General features: G+C 48.4%; 2 protein-coding genes across 3 annotated transcripts in view; one reads left to right on the top strand and one right to left on the bottom strand.

Moving 5' to 3' along the window:
• CCDC190 (coiled-coil domain containing 190) overlaps window positions 1–9,828 on the bottom strand; it is a 27,826-nt gene extending 17,998 nt beyond the window's left edge. Inside the window, exon 1 of one of the 2 annotated variants that reach the window (XM_048498455.1) lies at window positions 9,465–9,828. The gene's annotated coding sequence lies outside the window, so the exon portion shown is untranslated. The remainder of the gene's footprint in view (window positions 1–9,464) is intronic. The other variant, XM_048498454.1, reaches the window with a different exon arrangement.
• Window positions 9,686–16,153, top strand: part of OLFML2B (olfactomedin like 2B) — a 33,545-nt gene continuing 27,077 nt past the window's right edge. The window contains exons 1-2 of the mRNA XM_048498453.1: window positions 9,686–10,086; window positions 15,332–15,595. Coding sequence (XP_048354410.1) covers window positions 9,928–10,086; window positions 15,332–15,595 — 423 coding nt within the window. The 5' untranslated portion in view covers window positions 9,686–9,927. The remainder of the gene's footprint in view (window positions 10,087–15,331; window positions 15,596–16,153) is intronic.

Genomic DNA, 16,153 nt, shown 5'->3' on the forward strand with positions numbered 1-16,153 from the left:
CCATTAGTTATGTCAGGTTTGTTGCAGAAATTATTTTTCATGCTCCGAAGTCATCCCCCTAGCAAGGTTTAAGTTTTTCTGGGAAAACATATTCATGATCTGAATGGCCACACGTGGTTTTACAACTGGATGGGCAGTCAGAGAACCAACAAACAGCCTCACCAACACAATAGGCCTCTTTCAAGAGTGATCTACTGTCATGGCTCAGAGCTCTGTAGGAGACTGGCCAAGGGCCCTTTCCTTACTGGTACCAAGCCAAGGAACAGGGTGTTTTAAGGTAACAGGCTTAGCATCTCCAGGACTGGGCATATCACTGGAAAGGTCCAGTGTACTGTGTTTCTGTAAGGTTGGTGTTTCTGCCAGGCATTTTTCTACCCCCTGCAGTACATGTTTTGCTTGTATGAATTCCATGTATTTCCCAACAGTCTGGTATTATCATTCCCCTGTAATTTTACGTGAAATCTGGTATCTGCTTCAGAGTCAAAGCTTCAAGTTTACAGGTTTGAGGTCCTAATGTCACCACCAAAATGCTACAAAACATTTTTAAAACACTAACTCTACTTTTCAATACTGAGGATTTCATATAATGCCATTGTATTCTCTGCAAGCCAGCAAACTGGAAAATTGGAACATGAATGCCAAATTCTCTAGAACAGTGGTTTCCAACCTTTTTTCACTCACATACCCCATGCAACCCATTTCCCTAAAATTGTACCCCCATATTAGTAAACCCATCATGTATTTTTTCATGTGGCGTGTACCCTTAGGGGTATGTGTACACCAGCTTGGGAACCACTGCTCTAGAGAGTTTGTGGTATCAAAACATGACCCGATTTAGTGAAAATTCTCCTTTGACCATGCAATAGTTACTAATAGGGTTGCCAGGTTTGGCCTGGGAACCAGTGGAAGACTGAGAGATAAGGACAATGTGACGTCACATCACTTTCAGGAAAAAACTAGAAGTGATGTCACATTCTTCTAGGAAACATAGATTTTCTGATGATCCGTAGAGAGGACTGATGTCACTTCCAAAGGGGCAGGGGCAGAAGTGACATCAGTCACCTCTAGAGTTTTGATCAATTCCTAGAGATGTATGATACCACATCTGGATTTCCCCAGAAGTTACATTATGCTGAACCAATGGCTCAGAGTAGCAGTGGGAAACACAAGCTGGGAGCCAGGGATCCTCTGTCTCCACGGGGCGGGGTGGGGAGATGGCAACCCTGCTATATCTTGATGCAGCACTTAAGCTATATATTATGTCTAATTGCATTTTTAGTGTGTACTTTTTGAGGCATCTTTTCAGCAGGTTGGGAACAGTACAAACCAGGAAAAACTGTTTGCTTTTTGTTGTACAGTCAGCTAGTTGTTTTCAGAAGGACCTGAAAGCATCTAAGCCCAAAAAAAGACAAGCTGGAAACCAGTAAATGAGGCTTCTTCTTCTTCTGGTTAATTTGTTTGTACAGTAATTTTCCCCTGGACCTTTCCAATTGCTCTTGTAAATAAATAATTCCTAGTTAATCCACATTTTTGTTAACAGTTCTCACAGCACAATATTTATCTGGCAAAGAAGGTAGGATTGTCAGATTCAGAGAAACCCTGGACTTGTGACCAAAGCTTTCAAGAGCCAGACTCAGCTTTTGAAAGAAAGGAAAGTGTTGTTTTTATTTCTTCAGTCTCTCCCTCCCCCACCCCAGCTGCTGTGGTGGCCAAAATGGCTGCATTGGCTGCAATTTGAGGTGAATCAGCCAGTATCTTGGGACTGTGATGCTGAAAGGCTATCCTATTCCCTGCAAGTCAACAAAATATTAAGTGCAGAGCACCAGTATGTGATTCTCTAGAGAGACTGTGGTGCCAAAATATTTGGCATTGTTCATTTCCTGCTTCACCAGGCTCAAAGGCCTGCATGAACTGGTGTGGAAGGCAGATTCTTGGCCATGTCTATCTGTTACCTTACAGGGTACAGACTAAAAAGCCAGCAAGGGCATCACAGACAACATAGTAGATCTCCAACCCCTTATTAGATGTTTGTACATTTGACAATCTTCAGGAGGGCCATCTTTAAGATCATCTCATCTGCAGAGTTTAAACATCCCACCTATTCTTGCAGATAAATCCAACTTTTAGCACTGCACAAAGACAAGCCAAAGCCAAATTCCGTAACATCAGAGAAGTTTGGGCGTGGAGGCAGCAGAGGGGGCTGAGCCAGGTAGCAGGAGTCAGTCTCCTCTGGGCTGTCCATGAGGTAGACGCGGGAGACAGTCGGAGGCCTGGCACGCTGCCTTCCCATCTCGTGCATGGCTCCACCCACCTCTGCCACGCTCCTGCTGTGCCTGGCCCACCACCACAAGGCCTCATTGCTCCTGAGGCACCGCTACCACCCCACACCAACCACATCTTGCTGTTGGGCCCTCCGGCAGAGGGCAGGAGGTGGGCAGTGGAGGGGTGCCACTCTTCCTGCCGCTGGACTGGACTATGAGACAAATGATAACGACAGCCTCCGGGCCAGCTGAGTTAAGTGGGGGGCAGGGGTGCTCTTGGCCAGGTGTTGCCCTGGGCGCCATTTCCCCTTCCCACGCCTCTGCTGCTAACTACTTTAATATGGCCGCTCTTGGGCCTGTAAGCCACTCTCTAGGTCTTGGATCATGACAACTTTGGCATCCCTACTATGTGATATGCTTGGAGCCATTAGTGTTCTGAAAGTTTTAGCATTAAGTAACATTGAAGTTTTAACTGTAGTTTTAGTTATGTTGTAAACTGCTCTGAGCCTGACCTGGTTGGGAAAGGATGGGTTAGAAATAGAAATTAATAAAATAAAAATAATATTGTCCCTGGCAGTCTGCTCTCTTACGAGTCCTTTCTTACCCTAAGAAATTTTATTCACAAGCTTGCAGAACCCATATGGACCAATAGCCATACTGGTTGGGAGCAGTGGTGGGATCCAAAAATTTTAGTAACAGGTTCCCATGGTGGTGGGATTCAAACTGTGGCGTAGCGCCGATGGGGCTGGGCGGGGCACGATGGGGGCGGGGCATTCCTGGGCGGGGCTGTGGCAAGGACGCAGCCGCTGCGCCGGTCCTTGGGCGGGAAACGAATGCACACAGGTGCAGGCTGCCACGCACGCCGGTGCACCTCCTGCTAGACTACTTCAAGTTCTGTGCGCTACTGCTGAGAGGAGGGGCGTAACTAAGGCAAAAATCACATGGCAAAATCACCAATTAGTAACCCCCTCTCGGCACACACAAATAATTAGTAACCTACTCTCAGGAACCTGTGAGAACCTGCTGATCCCACCTCTGGTTGGGAGGCTGCAGTGGAAAAGAGGCAAACTGTCTGATGGAACATGGGACTGAAACCCATAGACCAGCGTTTTCCAACCTTTTCGACATCACGGTACCCTTGACCTCAATCTTCATATCTCACGGTACCCCTGCCATCCTCCCCCCACCTTCCCCTCCCAGTTCCCCTGCTTGCCACCCGCCACCTTCCCCTCCGAGGGTGAAGGGAAGCACGGGGGTGGGGGGTGGGAAGTGGCTGCTGACCTTGTCGCAGGTCCTGCCCCCTGGGCCAGCTCCATATCCATATCCTTGCTGGTGCGGGAGACACCGCAAAAGTGAGGGGGGCCAGTAGCATTGCTGCGGTACCCCTGGGACATGTTCACAGCGGTGGCGTATCTACCTAGGGACAAGGGGTACCCCTTGTCCCCGGGCGCCACTCTTCTGGTCACGTGGGGGGCGCAAAATTGGCCCCCATGTGACCAGGAAGTCCTGCTGCCTCATCGTTTTCGCGTGCCTCAACCTATTCGTGTCAGTCGAGGCACGCAAAAATGATGAGGCAGCAGGACTTCCTGCTGACTCCAAGCACCCTCAACCCCCCCTGGACTCCCCCCTCCCTCCCTTTCTTCCTCCCCTCCCCAGTCAGAAGAGACTGCAGGCTGCCGGCTGGGAGCCCAGCCGGCAGGGGGAGGGGAGGTGGGCACCCTAGACCTTGCCCATGTCCATGGTAACATGGGCGGGGTCAAGGTCAGTGGGGGTGGAGCCTGGGGGCATCAGGGGCGGAGCCAGGGTGGCGGTGGGGCAGAGCCTGGGGAGGCATCCTGGAGACAATTTGTCTCCGGGCGCCATTTACCCATGGTGCGCCTCTGGTTCACAGCACCCCAGGGTACCACAGAACCCTGGTTGGGAATCGCTGCCATAGACAGACAGATGGATGGATGCAGCCACCAGCTGCAGGAATTGTTCCTCATCAGCTGGGGATTCATAGCTCTACTGCTGGTTGGGGGCATAATTGGGACATCCCTAATTTCATGGAGCTTGAAAAGGAGACTTTTCTTATTTAACTTCCCTCTCTCTATATATATATCTTACATTTTATCATCTGTTTTTATTTAATGGAAGGCCATTAAAATGAACAATCTTAATTTTCAGCCCCCTTTCCTGTCAACCTTTTTGTCATGCTTTTTCTTGTTGACGCTGCAATGTTATTTTCTTGGCTGCTGCCCCATCCCTTGCTGATATTTTTACTGGCTGGATGTTTTTCTTTGGAGTACTTTGCAAAAGTGAGTCGTCTAAGAAACAACTAATCCCTGGAGCCATGTTCAAGCTGCTCCCCGTTGAGTGAAAAATTAATTTGAAATGTCTGCCTGTTTGGGTGAAAAAGATTTATTTGGATGCTAAATTAGGAAACCCCATCTATGGCTTTGGGAAGGGAATGATTAATGCTATCTAGCGGAGCAGCTGCTGAGAAGGAATTTGCTGTTTTACAGCTGATGGGAATGAAAAACCTGTAATTTGCTCCACAATTGAAAAAGGCTGGTTTTTCTGCCTGGAGGCAAACTGTCTGGCAGAACCACAATCTCAGCAAATCACCCACCTCAAAATCTACCAATTGCAACATTTAGTGGCTTTTTCCAATAAAATAGACACTAAAAGAAAAATGAATTTTGGCATGTGGCTAAAGAAATCTGGGATTGCCACTTTAAAATTTAAACAACTTAAAACAAGTAATGGAGACAATATTGGGGGGAAAAATGTGATCTAACACCAAGTATTCAGCCTTCTCTAGCCTGGTCACTGGAAATAGATCTATGAAAGGAGATACTTGGTAACAGCATGATCTAATTTAAAAGGCAGAGTAACTGACTCAAAATGTATGTTTGTGTGTGTGTTCCCTTAAGTCACAGCTGATTCATGGGCCAACTATGCACAAAGTGTTTGCTGCATGATAGAGGCAAATGTCTGCTGCAGCAAGATTTCTTGTACGTATTTCCTTCAGTCCCGCTTTCACTTTCCACTCTCTCTGCAGCAAGCAAATCTCCTTATGGCATGGCTTTAATTTTGCTTCATTGCCAGAGTGGAACAGATTTTCCAGTGGACACAGCTTTGCCCCGGACCTCTTCTCTCCACCCAAAGCCAGCCTGCCTAGTCTTACCCCGCCACACCCTCATTCTGCTTTGAATGCTTTCCCCTCATTCTCCTCCCTGATGCTGACTATTTCCTGATTCTTGTCCTGCCATATCACTTCTGTTGCCCATGGCCTCCCTGCTCCTGCATATCTTTAGATCTTTAGAGTTTAAAAAAATTAAATAACCATATTGATAAATCAATACTAATATTTTAAAAATTAAAAATAATATGACTAGTCGATCAGTCCAAACACCCGATTTGCCCTTGTATTTGATCAACAAACTGGGGTGTCTTCAGCATTGTAGTTTTATACACAACCAATCAGTGATTCCAGACCACACTGGGAAAAGCCCATCATCTTGACACGTGGGTTTACAGCACATCAGGAGGCAGATTATTGTTAACCTGGTTCACATTGTCCTTTTGCAGTTTTGCAGTTTGCATGCTACTACTCTACCCTGACTTCCCTCCATAAAAGACAATCAGTCTTCAGGCAAAGTGTACAGATGCCATATTCAAGACTGTTGTGATAGTTTATTTATTGCAGTCATAGACCTTCCATAAAACTTAGAATAAACCAATACAAATTCCAGTATATAACAAATAATTATCATTCAGAGGAGATCTTATTTACATACTAGTGGGGCCCGGCCACGCGTTGCTGTGTCTTATTGTGGTGAAATGGGAAAGGAACAGTAGCAGCAAATCAATTGCAGAAGCCAGCAGTACATTCTCATGGAAAAGCGCAGGCTGATACTGTGCGATGTCATTGGGCCTTTCCCCACTCGCTTCCATCCCCCCTTTGCCGCGCGCTGCTCTCAGCACGCGGCATCCCAGGCGCGCGCCCAGGCGTCCCCACGACCCCGCGCTTTGTGCGGGGTCGTCAAAAGGTGCCGTTCCGAAGAGCGTCTGGGATGCCGCGCGCTGAGGGGCGCGACAGCAGCAGCTTCGGGGCGGCTGCGCTGTCGCCGCCCCTCTCAGTGGGGAGTGCCGAGGGACCCCGCGCTACTCTCCTCGAGTAGCGCGGGGCTTAAGGGAAGTGGGGAAAGGGCCACTGATGTGTGTGACCACATTCCTTGGGGGGGAATGGAAAGGCACCCCTCCCACACATCTAGGCTGGCTGGTCACGATCCTTTACCTGGGAGTCAGTTGGGGTGGTGGCAATGGGTGTCGCTTCTGAGGGGCGCAACTCAGTCATGGTTGCTTTACCGAGCTTACTCCTGAGTAACGCGTGCCTCGGAGGCAACCTGGTTTTCTGAACTGTAACCTCAGTATTCAGGGAATCTAGGCTGGCTGGGCCCTCCCTCCCCTCCCTTGCATGCCACCCCTCGCTCTCTCCCCTCCCTCATTTCTCTTCCCTTGCATGGCACCCCTCCCCCTCCCTCCCCTTTCCCTTTGCTAGAGTGGGTGGGTCATATCCAGATGCTGGTCCCCCTCCCTCCCTTCCCATATGTTTCCCCATGGAGAAATTGAGATATTATGGTTTTTCTACTCATATGTTAATAATGATGAATTATGCACGGGCAAAGGAGATACTTAAACAGAGAGCCCTGGATGTTGAAAGATAGCACAACATTAATAGAATTAAACAATTTCTTTTTGACCCTAACAAGTAAATAAAGTAGCATTGTTATCATATGTAAGGCTGTTAGGTAATTCAGATTATAGAAGATTTTTTTACCTTACTAAGATACAATGCATTATCCATGGTGGTCCTTTGTGATAAATATAGAGAAATTCCATCTGAAAGGTGTCTATGTGTATCACTGAAGCATATTCTATTCGATTGCAAATGGTATGATAGCATTAGAAGGATTCTTATTAGCCCTGTAATAGCCCATTTTCCAGGAAGGGACAGGAAGACTTTTCCAGGAAGGGACAGGACTATAAGGGACAACCGATACTGTATTGTATTGTCATTAAAGTGGGTTTATTACTGTTTTAACCAAATGATAGAGAAATGTAATGTTATTTATTTGAATCTGAGATAGTTTTATTTAAATTGATTGTATTATAGTATAAAAGTGATAGATTTTATAACAACTTTAATCATATACTTCCCTATTGAATGTTATTAATATTTGAGAATTATTGGTTTTATTTAAAAAATTGGTTTTACAGTTTCAATGGATTGTTATATTTATTTCCCAGTTCTAAGTCACATTATCTATATATATGTAAAAATGGAACCATGCGTTTGTTGCTTCGAGAATAACTCCGCATCTGCTGGCCCAAACACTATGAAAATTTCACAGACGCTTACTCATTCCCCTGACTGTGTTCTTATGTACCTCTCGCTGTCAGACAACACACCTGAGCCAGGTAAAACATCTTTTTCCATGCGCACCAGGCCATGAAGCTGCCTGTGTGTAACTGTCACCCTTAGAATGTTTGTGCCCTTAGAATGTTCACTCAGATGGCCAGATATGAGCAGCGAAAACAGTACATAGGTGGAAGTGGAACTCAAGTGGAAGTGAAACACATACACTCGTTGCCGTGTGAGACGTCAGGTGGGGTTCCCCCCCTCACACGCAGGTACCTTTCACTCTCTGTGCCTCACCCACTACTACCACACAACACACCTACTCTCATACATTCAGCGGAAGGAGAGGGAAGGGACGGAGGGGGAGGCATGCAAGAGAAGTGAAGTTAGGGAGGGGAGAGAGTGAGGGGTGGCATGCAAGGGAGGGGAGGGAGTGGGCCCAGCATCTAGATATGACCCACCCACCCTAGCAGAGAGAGACTGGAGGGAGGGAGCGGGAGGGGTGGCATGCAAGGGAAGAGAGGGTGGGAGAGGGAAGGGACGGAGGGGGAGGCATGCAAGGGAAGAGAAGTTATGGTGGGGAGAGAGTGATGGGACTATGGGGACATTGTTAAATACCCTGGTTGAGAAAATTCCTTTTGTTGCTAGGAAGGCTCTCGAGGGCAGCAAAACAGAAGGAATATGGAGGACCCCAAGTGGCTTACAACATTGCTCTCCCCTCCCCTGTTTATCCTTCAAAGAATTATTTGGAATAGGGGTTATCTACAGGGGCTTCTCAGGGTAAACTGTGCAATTTACAAACAGATGGCCACCAGCACAGATGGCCTTATAGGGATTAAGCAGATTCAGAGAGGGTAGGTCAATCAGTGTCAGAGGCATAGCTCTAAGGGGACGGGGGGCACGCGCCCCTGTGGGGGTGTGGTGGGGGTGTTCCAGGGCGGAGGATGCACCAGTGCACCGGGCGCTTTACCCCCTTGCAACGCCTCTGGTCACTGTTTACTATACTTTTTCCCATTGAAAGATCCAAGTGTGGTCTTCCAAGGTATGGTGGAAATGGAAGTTTCCACATTGGAAAATAGTTCTGAATGAATATGAGAATTAATAATTAACACTTATTTTTAAGCGCCGCCTTTGTCAAAACCACTAGTCTTTGCTTCCTGGGAGCCTTCCTGGTCAACCGGCAACCAGCGCACTGCATCTGAACATGGATGTTCCATTCAGTTGTGGTAGAGTCACTGACAGTCCTATTCACCACATTAAAAAAATACTGAGAATCCCAATTGAAGATGAGTAACGGAGACTATTCTAAGCCCATTTAGTTACAGCAAACTCAGACTCAGCAGTCAGCCCGGAGCCCGTACAATTGCCCAACTCGCTTGGGACAGCAGAACCCTCAAGGAAGAAACGATTCAAGATCCTGCAACCAGCCCAAATTGCCTAGAAATAATCTGGGCATTGAAACTCTTTTGTCAAAACAGCCAGCTGCCAAGCGATCCATCCCTTCACACTCTCCAATTACGAAGAGAAGCATTTTCCAAACAGAAATGGTGTTTTTAGTTATTTCATTGCAATATCACTAAACACGACCTATCTGCAGAGCGCGTCCGGGAGAATTGGTTTGGTTTGTTTTGAATTCCGGGGGCTCCGGGCACAGTGCTCGACTCGATCGTCTCCACGTGCATCCCGAAGGAGGAGAAGATGCGGGGCAAAGGGAGCCCTCAAGCACCCGAAAGCCCCACCAGCTCGGGTTCTGCGCTTACCCTCCGCCCCTCAGTGCGCACAGGGTGCAGTCTCACCCGCAGTTACTCCGGAGCCCGTGCGGACAACTCGCGCCGCTTTCAGAGCGCTGCAAAGGGGAAGGAAGCCCGACCGCCAGCCCTGTCTTCATAGCGCGAGTTGCAGGCTGGACGTGCGGGGGGGGGGGCGTCGCTCGCCCTTCGGGGGCCACCGCTAAAGGGTCCCGGGGCCAAAGCGGCCCGAGGGTCGTCTCCCCTTCCCCAAGAAGTCCCGGATCCGCCCCCCCCCCCCCCCGCTCGCAGTCTTCGCCCAGCGAGAGCGCAGCCAGGAGGCTCCTCCTTCGGTCCCGCCTCGCTCGCAGCCGGCCGGAGCCCGTCCCCCTCTTGCTCCGGCCCTGCCCGCCCGCCGGCTCGCCAGAAGGCCGGGAAGGAGAGAGGCGAGCGCGCTGCCTCCGCCGCCCGCCCCATGCCCGGCTGCTCGCCGGCCGCCCGCTAGTCCTCGCCGCCGCCGCCGCGCGCCTCCATGGCGCGGCCCGTGGCGCTGCTCTGCTGGTGCTGCTCGGCGGCGCTCCTGGCGGCCTGGTGGGGCACCGCCGGCGCCGACCCCCGCGCCAGCAGCCCCACCGCCGGCGCCCCCCGGCTGCAAGACGAGGCGGACAACCAGGAGAACGTCCTCTCCCAGGTACCGGAGGCCGGCAAAATGCTGCGGGCCAGGCTCCCCCATCGCGCTGGGGGTCGCCCTTGCTTTGTGCACTGGCGTCTGCTATCCAACGAGGCTCCCTCCATCGGGAGGGGTCTTACTTTTGCAGGCAGGATGGAGAAAACCTAAAGGAAGGGTGGGTGAAGAAGGGGTGCACCCAGAGGTGGGATCCAACCAGTTCTCACTAGAAAAGTGGTTACTAATTTTTTCTGAGTGCCGAGAAGGGGTTACTAAAGCGACCTCCCTGCCCAATAGGGACTGGAGGTGCGTGTGTGCGGCGGTGCCACTGTTTGAATCCCACCACCATCGGAACCTGTTATTAAAAATTTTGGATCCCACCACTGCTTGCATCGCCTCCCCCCCTCCCCCCCCCCCGTTTATTTTCCTTGCTTCGTTGGTCGTTCCATTTGATATGCCTAAAACAAGAAGTCAATATTGGGCATCGATCACGACGCCTGAGAAGTCGATGCTGATGGACTGACATGAGATCTAGTACTAAGTATACTTGTGGGTACTTTGGGTGAAGGAAGTTTAAGCTTCAGGGAGTTTTCATTAACAATCTGGAGGCTCTGCACGACAGCCGGCTCAGAGAGCATCTGCTTTTGCATGCAGAAGATCCAAGATTGTATCTCTGGCTGCCTTCAAAAGATCTCAGGTTCAGCCCATCTGATTTGCATGCAAAACATCCTATGGCCAGTTCCGCACATGCAGAATAATTCACTTTCAGTGCACTTTGCTGCTGGATTTTACTGTGCGAAAGAGCAAAAGCCGCTTGCAAACAATTGTGAAAGTGGATTGGAAGTGCAGTATTCTGCATGTGCTGAAGGGGCCCAAATGTGATTCCTGGTTGGATGCAAAAGGTCCCAGGCTCAATCCCCAGCACTCCCAGTGTAAGGAAGCATCTAGTGATGGGAAAGACCTGCGGCAGAGAAACTTGCGGTGCCTGACCTAGAGTCCAGTGCTCAGAGTCTCTGTACAGGACAGCCACAACAGAGCAGGATGATCCCCTATCCCTGCAGGGTATGATCCTAAACATACTTGAACTCAGTTAGATTTAGTTATGAGTTAGCACGTTTATGGTCAGACTGCAGGGCAGGGACTAGACTTTACTAACAGGTTTGAGTGCCGGCACCTGCCAATTCAGAAGCTAGCATTCATTTACTTATTTTTTAAATTAAAAAACATATACTTTGCCTTTTCTCTTGGTTCAAAGCCAGTTGGGGGCCAGTTTGCTAGAAGTCTAGGTCCATCAGCTTTGCCCCAGTTCACTGTCTTGGGGGGCTTCATAAGTTGAGAGCCAGCGTGGTGTAGTGGTTAAGAGCAGGAGCACTCTTATCTGGAGAACCGGGTTTGATTCCCCTCTGCCACTTCAGCTGTGGAGGCTTATCTGGTGAGCCAGATTAGCTTGGGCACTCCAATGCTAGTCACAGTTCTTCAGAGCTCTCTCAGCCCCACCCACCTCACAGGGTGTTTGTTGAGGGAGAGAGAGGGAAAGGAGATTGTAAGCCCCCTTGAGTCTCCTTGCAGGAAAGAAAGGGGGGATTTAAATCTTCTTTTATTCTTAAAAGGATTGGGGCTCTTAGAACTTCCCCGGACTCTTAATTCTTCACGAGGATCTTAAGAACAGCTTTGCTTTGAGGCAGACTCCGCAGAAGCTCAGGGGCTTTGCTTTCGAAATAAATGGGTATAGGATTTAGTTGCTGGTTCCAAGGGTAACACATGTAGCTTGATCTGCAACCTGAGTTAATGCAGAGTGTTTGAGATTTGGGTTGATAAGCATCCAGCCATCTATTATTTGGAAACTGGAACGAATGATTTCCCAAGACGTCTTTGGGAATGCGGATTTATCCCGCAGGTGCCTGTCATTTCAGGAGAGGTAGCATTGCATCATGGGCAGATTTGCACCGCGCCAGTTGAAAGTCCTTGTGAGCACAGCTCCAATGTTCCATAGGTTTATTTAGTAGTCAGTTTCACTAAGTCCGATGAGGATCACTCCCAAGTAGCTGTGCAAATAGAATTCTAGCCTTGTTTCAATCACATCCTGCCATTAACCATGCCAGATGAGAGCGAGTCTTTTGAAGGTATCATTACATTTCTGTGTAATGAGCATTGCCAGACTCTCTCTATGGGTCGAGGAAGCATTTGCAATTACCAACTCTCACCTTTCATAGGAGGGACAGTACCCTCACCAAGCCACCCAAACGATTGCTGGGGGCAGTACAGTAAGAAGACACCCCAAGGGATCAGCCGGCTCCAAGCCCTCAGTGACAAGGGAAGACTGGCATCCTCTCCTTGGCTTACACCAGGGGGTCCATGCCAATTCTCTGCAAGACTTGTGGTGGACTTAGTCAGCAGTGGCACGTGGTCTGCAAGGGGTGGGTGTCCCTTGCTTGGGTGCAAGAAATCATCTCGTATGAGCCTTACACCTTAGCTAAATCGGATCAGATCTGATTCCAGAAGGGTAGCCGAGTTAGGCAGTTGCAGGAAAAAGAATACACAGGAGTCTTGTGACTCCTAACCATATTCTGGCTTAAGTTTTCACGAACGGGAGACCATTTGCTCAGATGCATGTAACGAGTCTGCGTGTTCAGCCTTTCACTGCTGCTTCATGTCCGTTCTGATATCATCCTGGTCTGAATTGTATTCTTTGCTTTTTAGTTCGATCCAGGTGCTTCCGTTTAGTGACTTTTTAATAGGGAATTTGGGATTGATGCCTGAAATGCTGGAAGCCCTCCGCACAGGGGGATCGTATCGCATCTGCACTCTGTCACCCTACACACTTTCGCTACTGAATAAACGGCGCTTTAGAAACCCATCTCCCAAAGCTGAAATGCTTGGCTTGAAGTCGATAATCCCGTGAAGTGATGGATTTTTGTGGTTTGCTGCCGTCGCGGCTCCTGCCTCTTTAAATCCAAGCTAGGATTTCAGCTGGTCTAATCTCCTGGGATGGTGCGCATTCATGTGATTCTTTGAGCCTGTGGCGGTGGCAGTTTTCCATCTGCTTGTGTTGGCTTTCACCTGTGGTTCAAGTCAGCTCCAATCTGCAGCTGCTGCGGCTCTAGCAGTTGTTGGAGCTACCCATAAATTGGTCTCAGTTAGAATTATTTTTCTCCCAGTGGGCTTTTTGTTGGGTTGGTAGACCCTTTCACTCCTTGTCATTAACGTAACCAGTGATGTAGGACTGCTTTTTAGATTACTTTACCCTGTTGTTGAGTAAATTCTGGCTGTTAGGTTGAGTTCCCTGTCCTACAAGAAAGAAAAGCAGTGCTTCATGGCATCTACGTATTTTAGATGCAAACCTGACCTAAATTGAATACTGTGCTAATCCACCGCTTAGAAGTGTGTTCAGAGATAACAGAGGCCAACAAATTGGTATCTCATTCTGGATCAGTTCCTGTTGCTAGGGGAGCGAGCCCGCTCTTCAAAGTATAGTCTTCACCAAGCCAAAGGAAAAAGGTAGCAATTGCCTGCTGGAAAGAGGACAGATTTGGTTTTCGAGAGCTATTTGGGTCAATTTTTGGAAACCATTTTACTGATCTGTTTAAAATATCTCTATACCACCTTGCCCATAATTGTTTGAGACAGTTTCCAAAATTATAAGTGTCAATTCATCATGATGTCAATTTAATTGCAGACCATATTGCTGGGGAGATATTTTTGTGCAATCCGATGCAGAATTCTTCCAGTCCAAGACCGCTGAGATCGATTGGCTTCAGTTGGATGTACTCTGTAATGGTTTAAGACTGTTGTAACAGTCCAGGATCCAAATGTGCACAAGGTGCTGTTCTCAGAGGTCTTCCTGCTCCCTAAAGAAGTGAAAACGTACAGGGAAACAGAATGCTTTGAAGGTGTAGCATTCACAGTTGTCCAGCTCAGGCTGTTACAATTCCAGAGCATCACTTAGTGGGCAGAGAACCTTATTTCAATTGCTGCAATTGACATGATCTAGCCATCTAACTGCTTGGTTGGATTCAGATATTATACTAACTATGACTAAGGAATCTTCACTATGGTTTGCTATAAAAAGGGGAGCTTATAAATACTTCAAACAAATAATATGGATAAATAACATGCCTAATTTACCCGTCATAATCCACCTGAAAGAAGAAGAGAGGAAGAGTTGGATTTATACCCTGCTTTTCTTTACTGCAAGGAGTTTCAAAGCAGCTTACAAACTCCTTTCTTCCTCTCCCCGCAACAGACACTTTGTAAGATAGGTGGGGCTGAGAGAGTTCTGAGAGAGCTGTGACTAGCCCAAGGTCACCCAGCAGGTATCATGTGGAGGAGTGGGGAAACAAACAATCTGGTTCTCCAGATTAGAGCTGGCCACCCTTAACCACCACACCAGTGGTTCTCAACCTTCCTAATGCTGCGACCCTTTAGTACAGTTCCTCATGTTGTGGTGACCCCCAACCCTAACATTTATCCATTTTACAGATGGAGAACACTGATGCAGAGAGTCTTAGGCAACCCCTGTGAAAGGGTCGTTCAACCCCCAAAGGGGTCCTGACCCCCAGGTTGAGAACCACTGCACTACACTCTCCTGCTCAAATGGGATGTGCTTTTCTGCTTCAGCCCCCCCCCCCCCCAATAGGCATTGTAAGTCCTGGTAGAGGAGAATACTTTTGCTCCTCCACAAATCTGTAAAATGACCACATTTTAAGTACAGTATGAATGTGTCCGTTTTGTGCATTATCAAAAAATGCATAATTTGGAGCTGGTCCATGGGACATGATCCACGATCGACTGGGGAATTCGGCTGACAAAGCCACACTGAAACAATAGTGTAGTGTGCAAGAAGCAGCATAGCGCTTTTATAACTCCTTCATTTGAAGCACGGTGTTACTGCGGACTTTCTTTTTAAGTAGGGTCTTCTGCAAGAACACTTACAGAGGGACTGTACCCATTACATTTCTATGAGATCATTCTGGATGGAATGGCTTGGAAGATGCAAGCTTTTAATTCCCCCCAGATCGTCAGAGAAACACCAGAGTGGGGTTTTGGCGGCGGCGGCGGCGGCGGGGGGAGTTGACCAGATTTTTTTTTATTTGGTGGCTGAAGAAAATTGCTTTCCCAAATTACCAAGGAATGGAAAACTTTAGAGTCAGCAGTTTTGAGCGACCTATTTCTTCAGGGTTTCAGCGAAGCAAAGCAAACACAAATGAGGGGAGGGGGATCTTTCTTTCAGACCCAACTGATCTGCTTATATTTCTTCCCCGCCCCCCAGTTGCTAGGTGACTACGACAAGGTGAAGGCTGTGTCGGAAGGCGGCAACTGCCAGTGCAAATGCGTGGTGAGACCCCTGAGTCGAAGCGCCTGCCAGAGGTTTAATGACGGAGCTTCCAAGCCGGAGGACTTTTACGTGGTGGAAACCATCACTTCTGGACCGGAGTGCAAATGCTCCTGCGTGGCTCCACCATCTGCTCTGAACCCTTGCGAGGGAGACTTCCGGCTGAAGAAGCTGAGGGAAGCAGACAGCAAGGATTTTAAGGTTGGCAAGATCTGAATCACATCATCGTTGAAATTTTAGTTTTTTATTTATCTGCCACTTTGCTTCCCAGCAGACCCAAAACAACTTCCAACACTGTTCTCTGCCCCTTCTCTTCCCTTTTGCCCTCTAATTTACAATCCTGTGAAATAGGTTTGGATCGAGGTTGTCCAGTGATATTCTGTGGCAATGCAGAGATTTGAATGTGGGTCTTCCACAATGTTTAAATATGGCTCTCTCATATCCTAGCCTGACATTGCACCACTCTGGCCCTAATTTGCCTTTGAATGGTCTTTGATACGTCTCCAGTTTTCATTTTCTGTTCTCTGTATTCTTTGAAGTAAGAGCTGAACTACATGTTACAGCACACTTGACTTGTGACCTTTGTGAGGCCTTACAGTTAGATATCAGTTGCAAGTTGCTGTGGAAACTCAGTTCTCATGTTTGAGTTAGGGCCTGGGCCCTTTCTCCACGGGCCATAAATGGCGCCCTGGGGATGGCAAAAACGCCATCCCCAGGGAGCCGTTCGCACAGGCGGCGCTGTGAAAACGCAGCAGTGCT

This window comes from Sphaerodactylus townsendi, linkage group LG05, assembly GCF_021028975.2.
Source record: "Sphaerodactylus townsendi isolate TG3544 linkage group LG05, MPM_Stown_v2.3, whole genome shotgun sequence".
Classification (NCBI taxonomy): domain Eukaryota; kingdom Metazoa; phylum Chordata; class Lepidosauria; order Squamata; family Sphaerodactylidae; genus Sphaerodactylus; species Sphaerodactylus townsendi.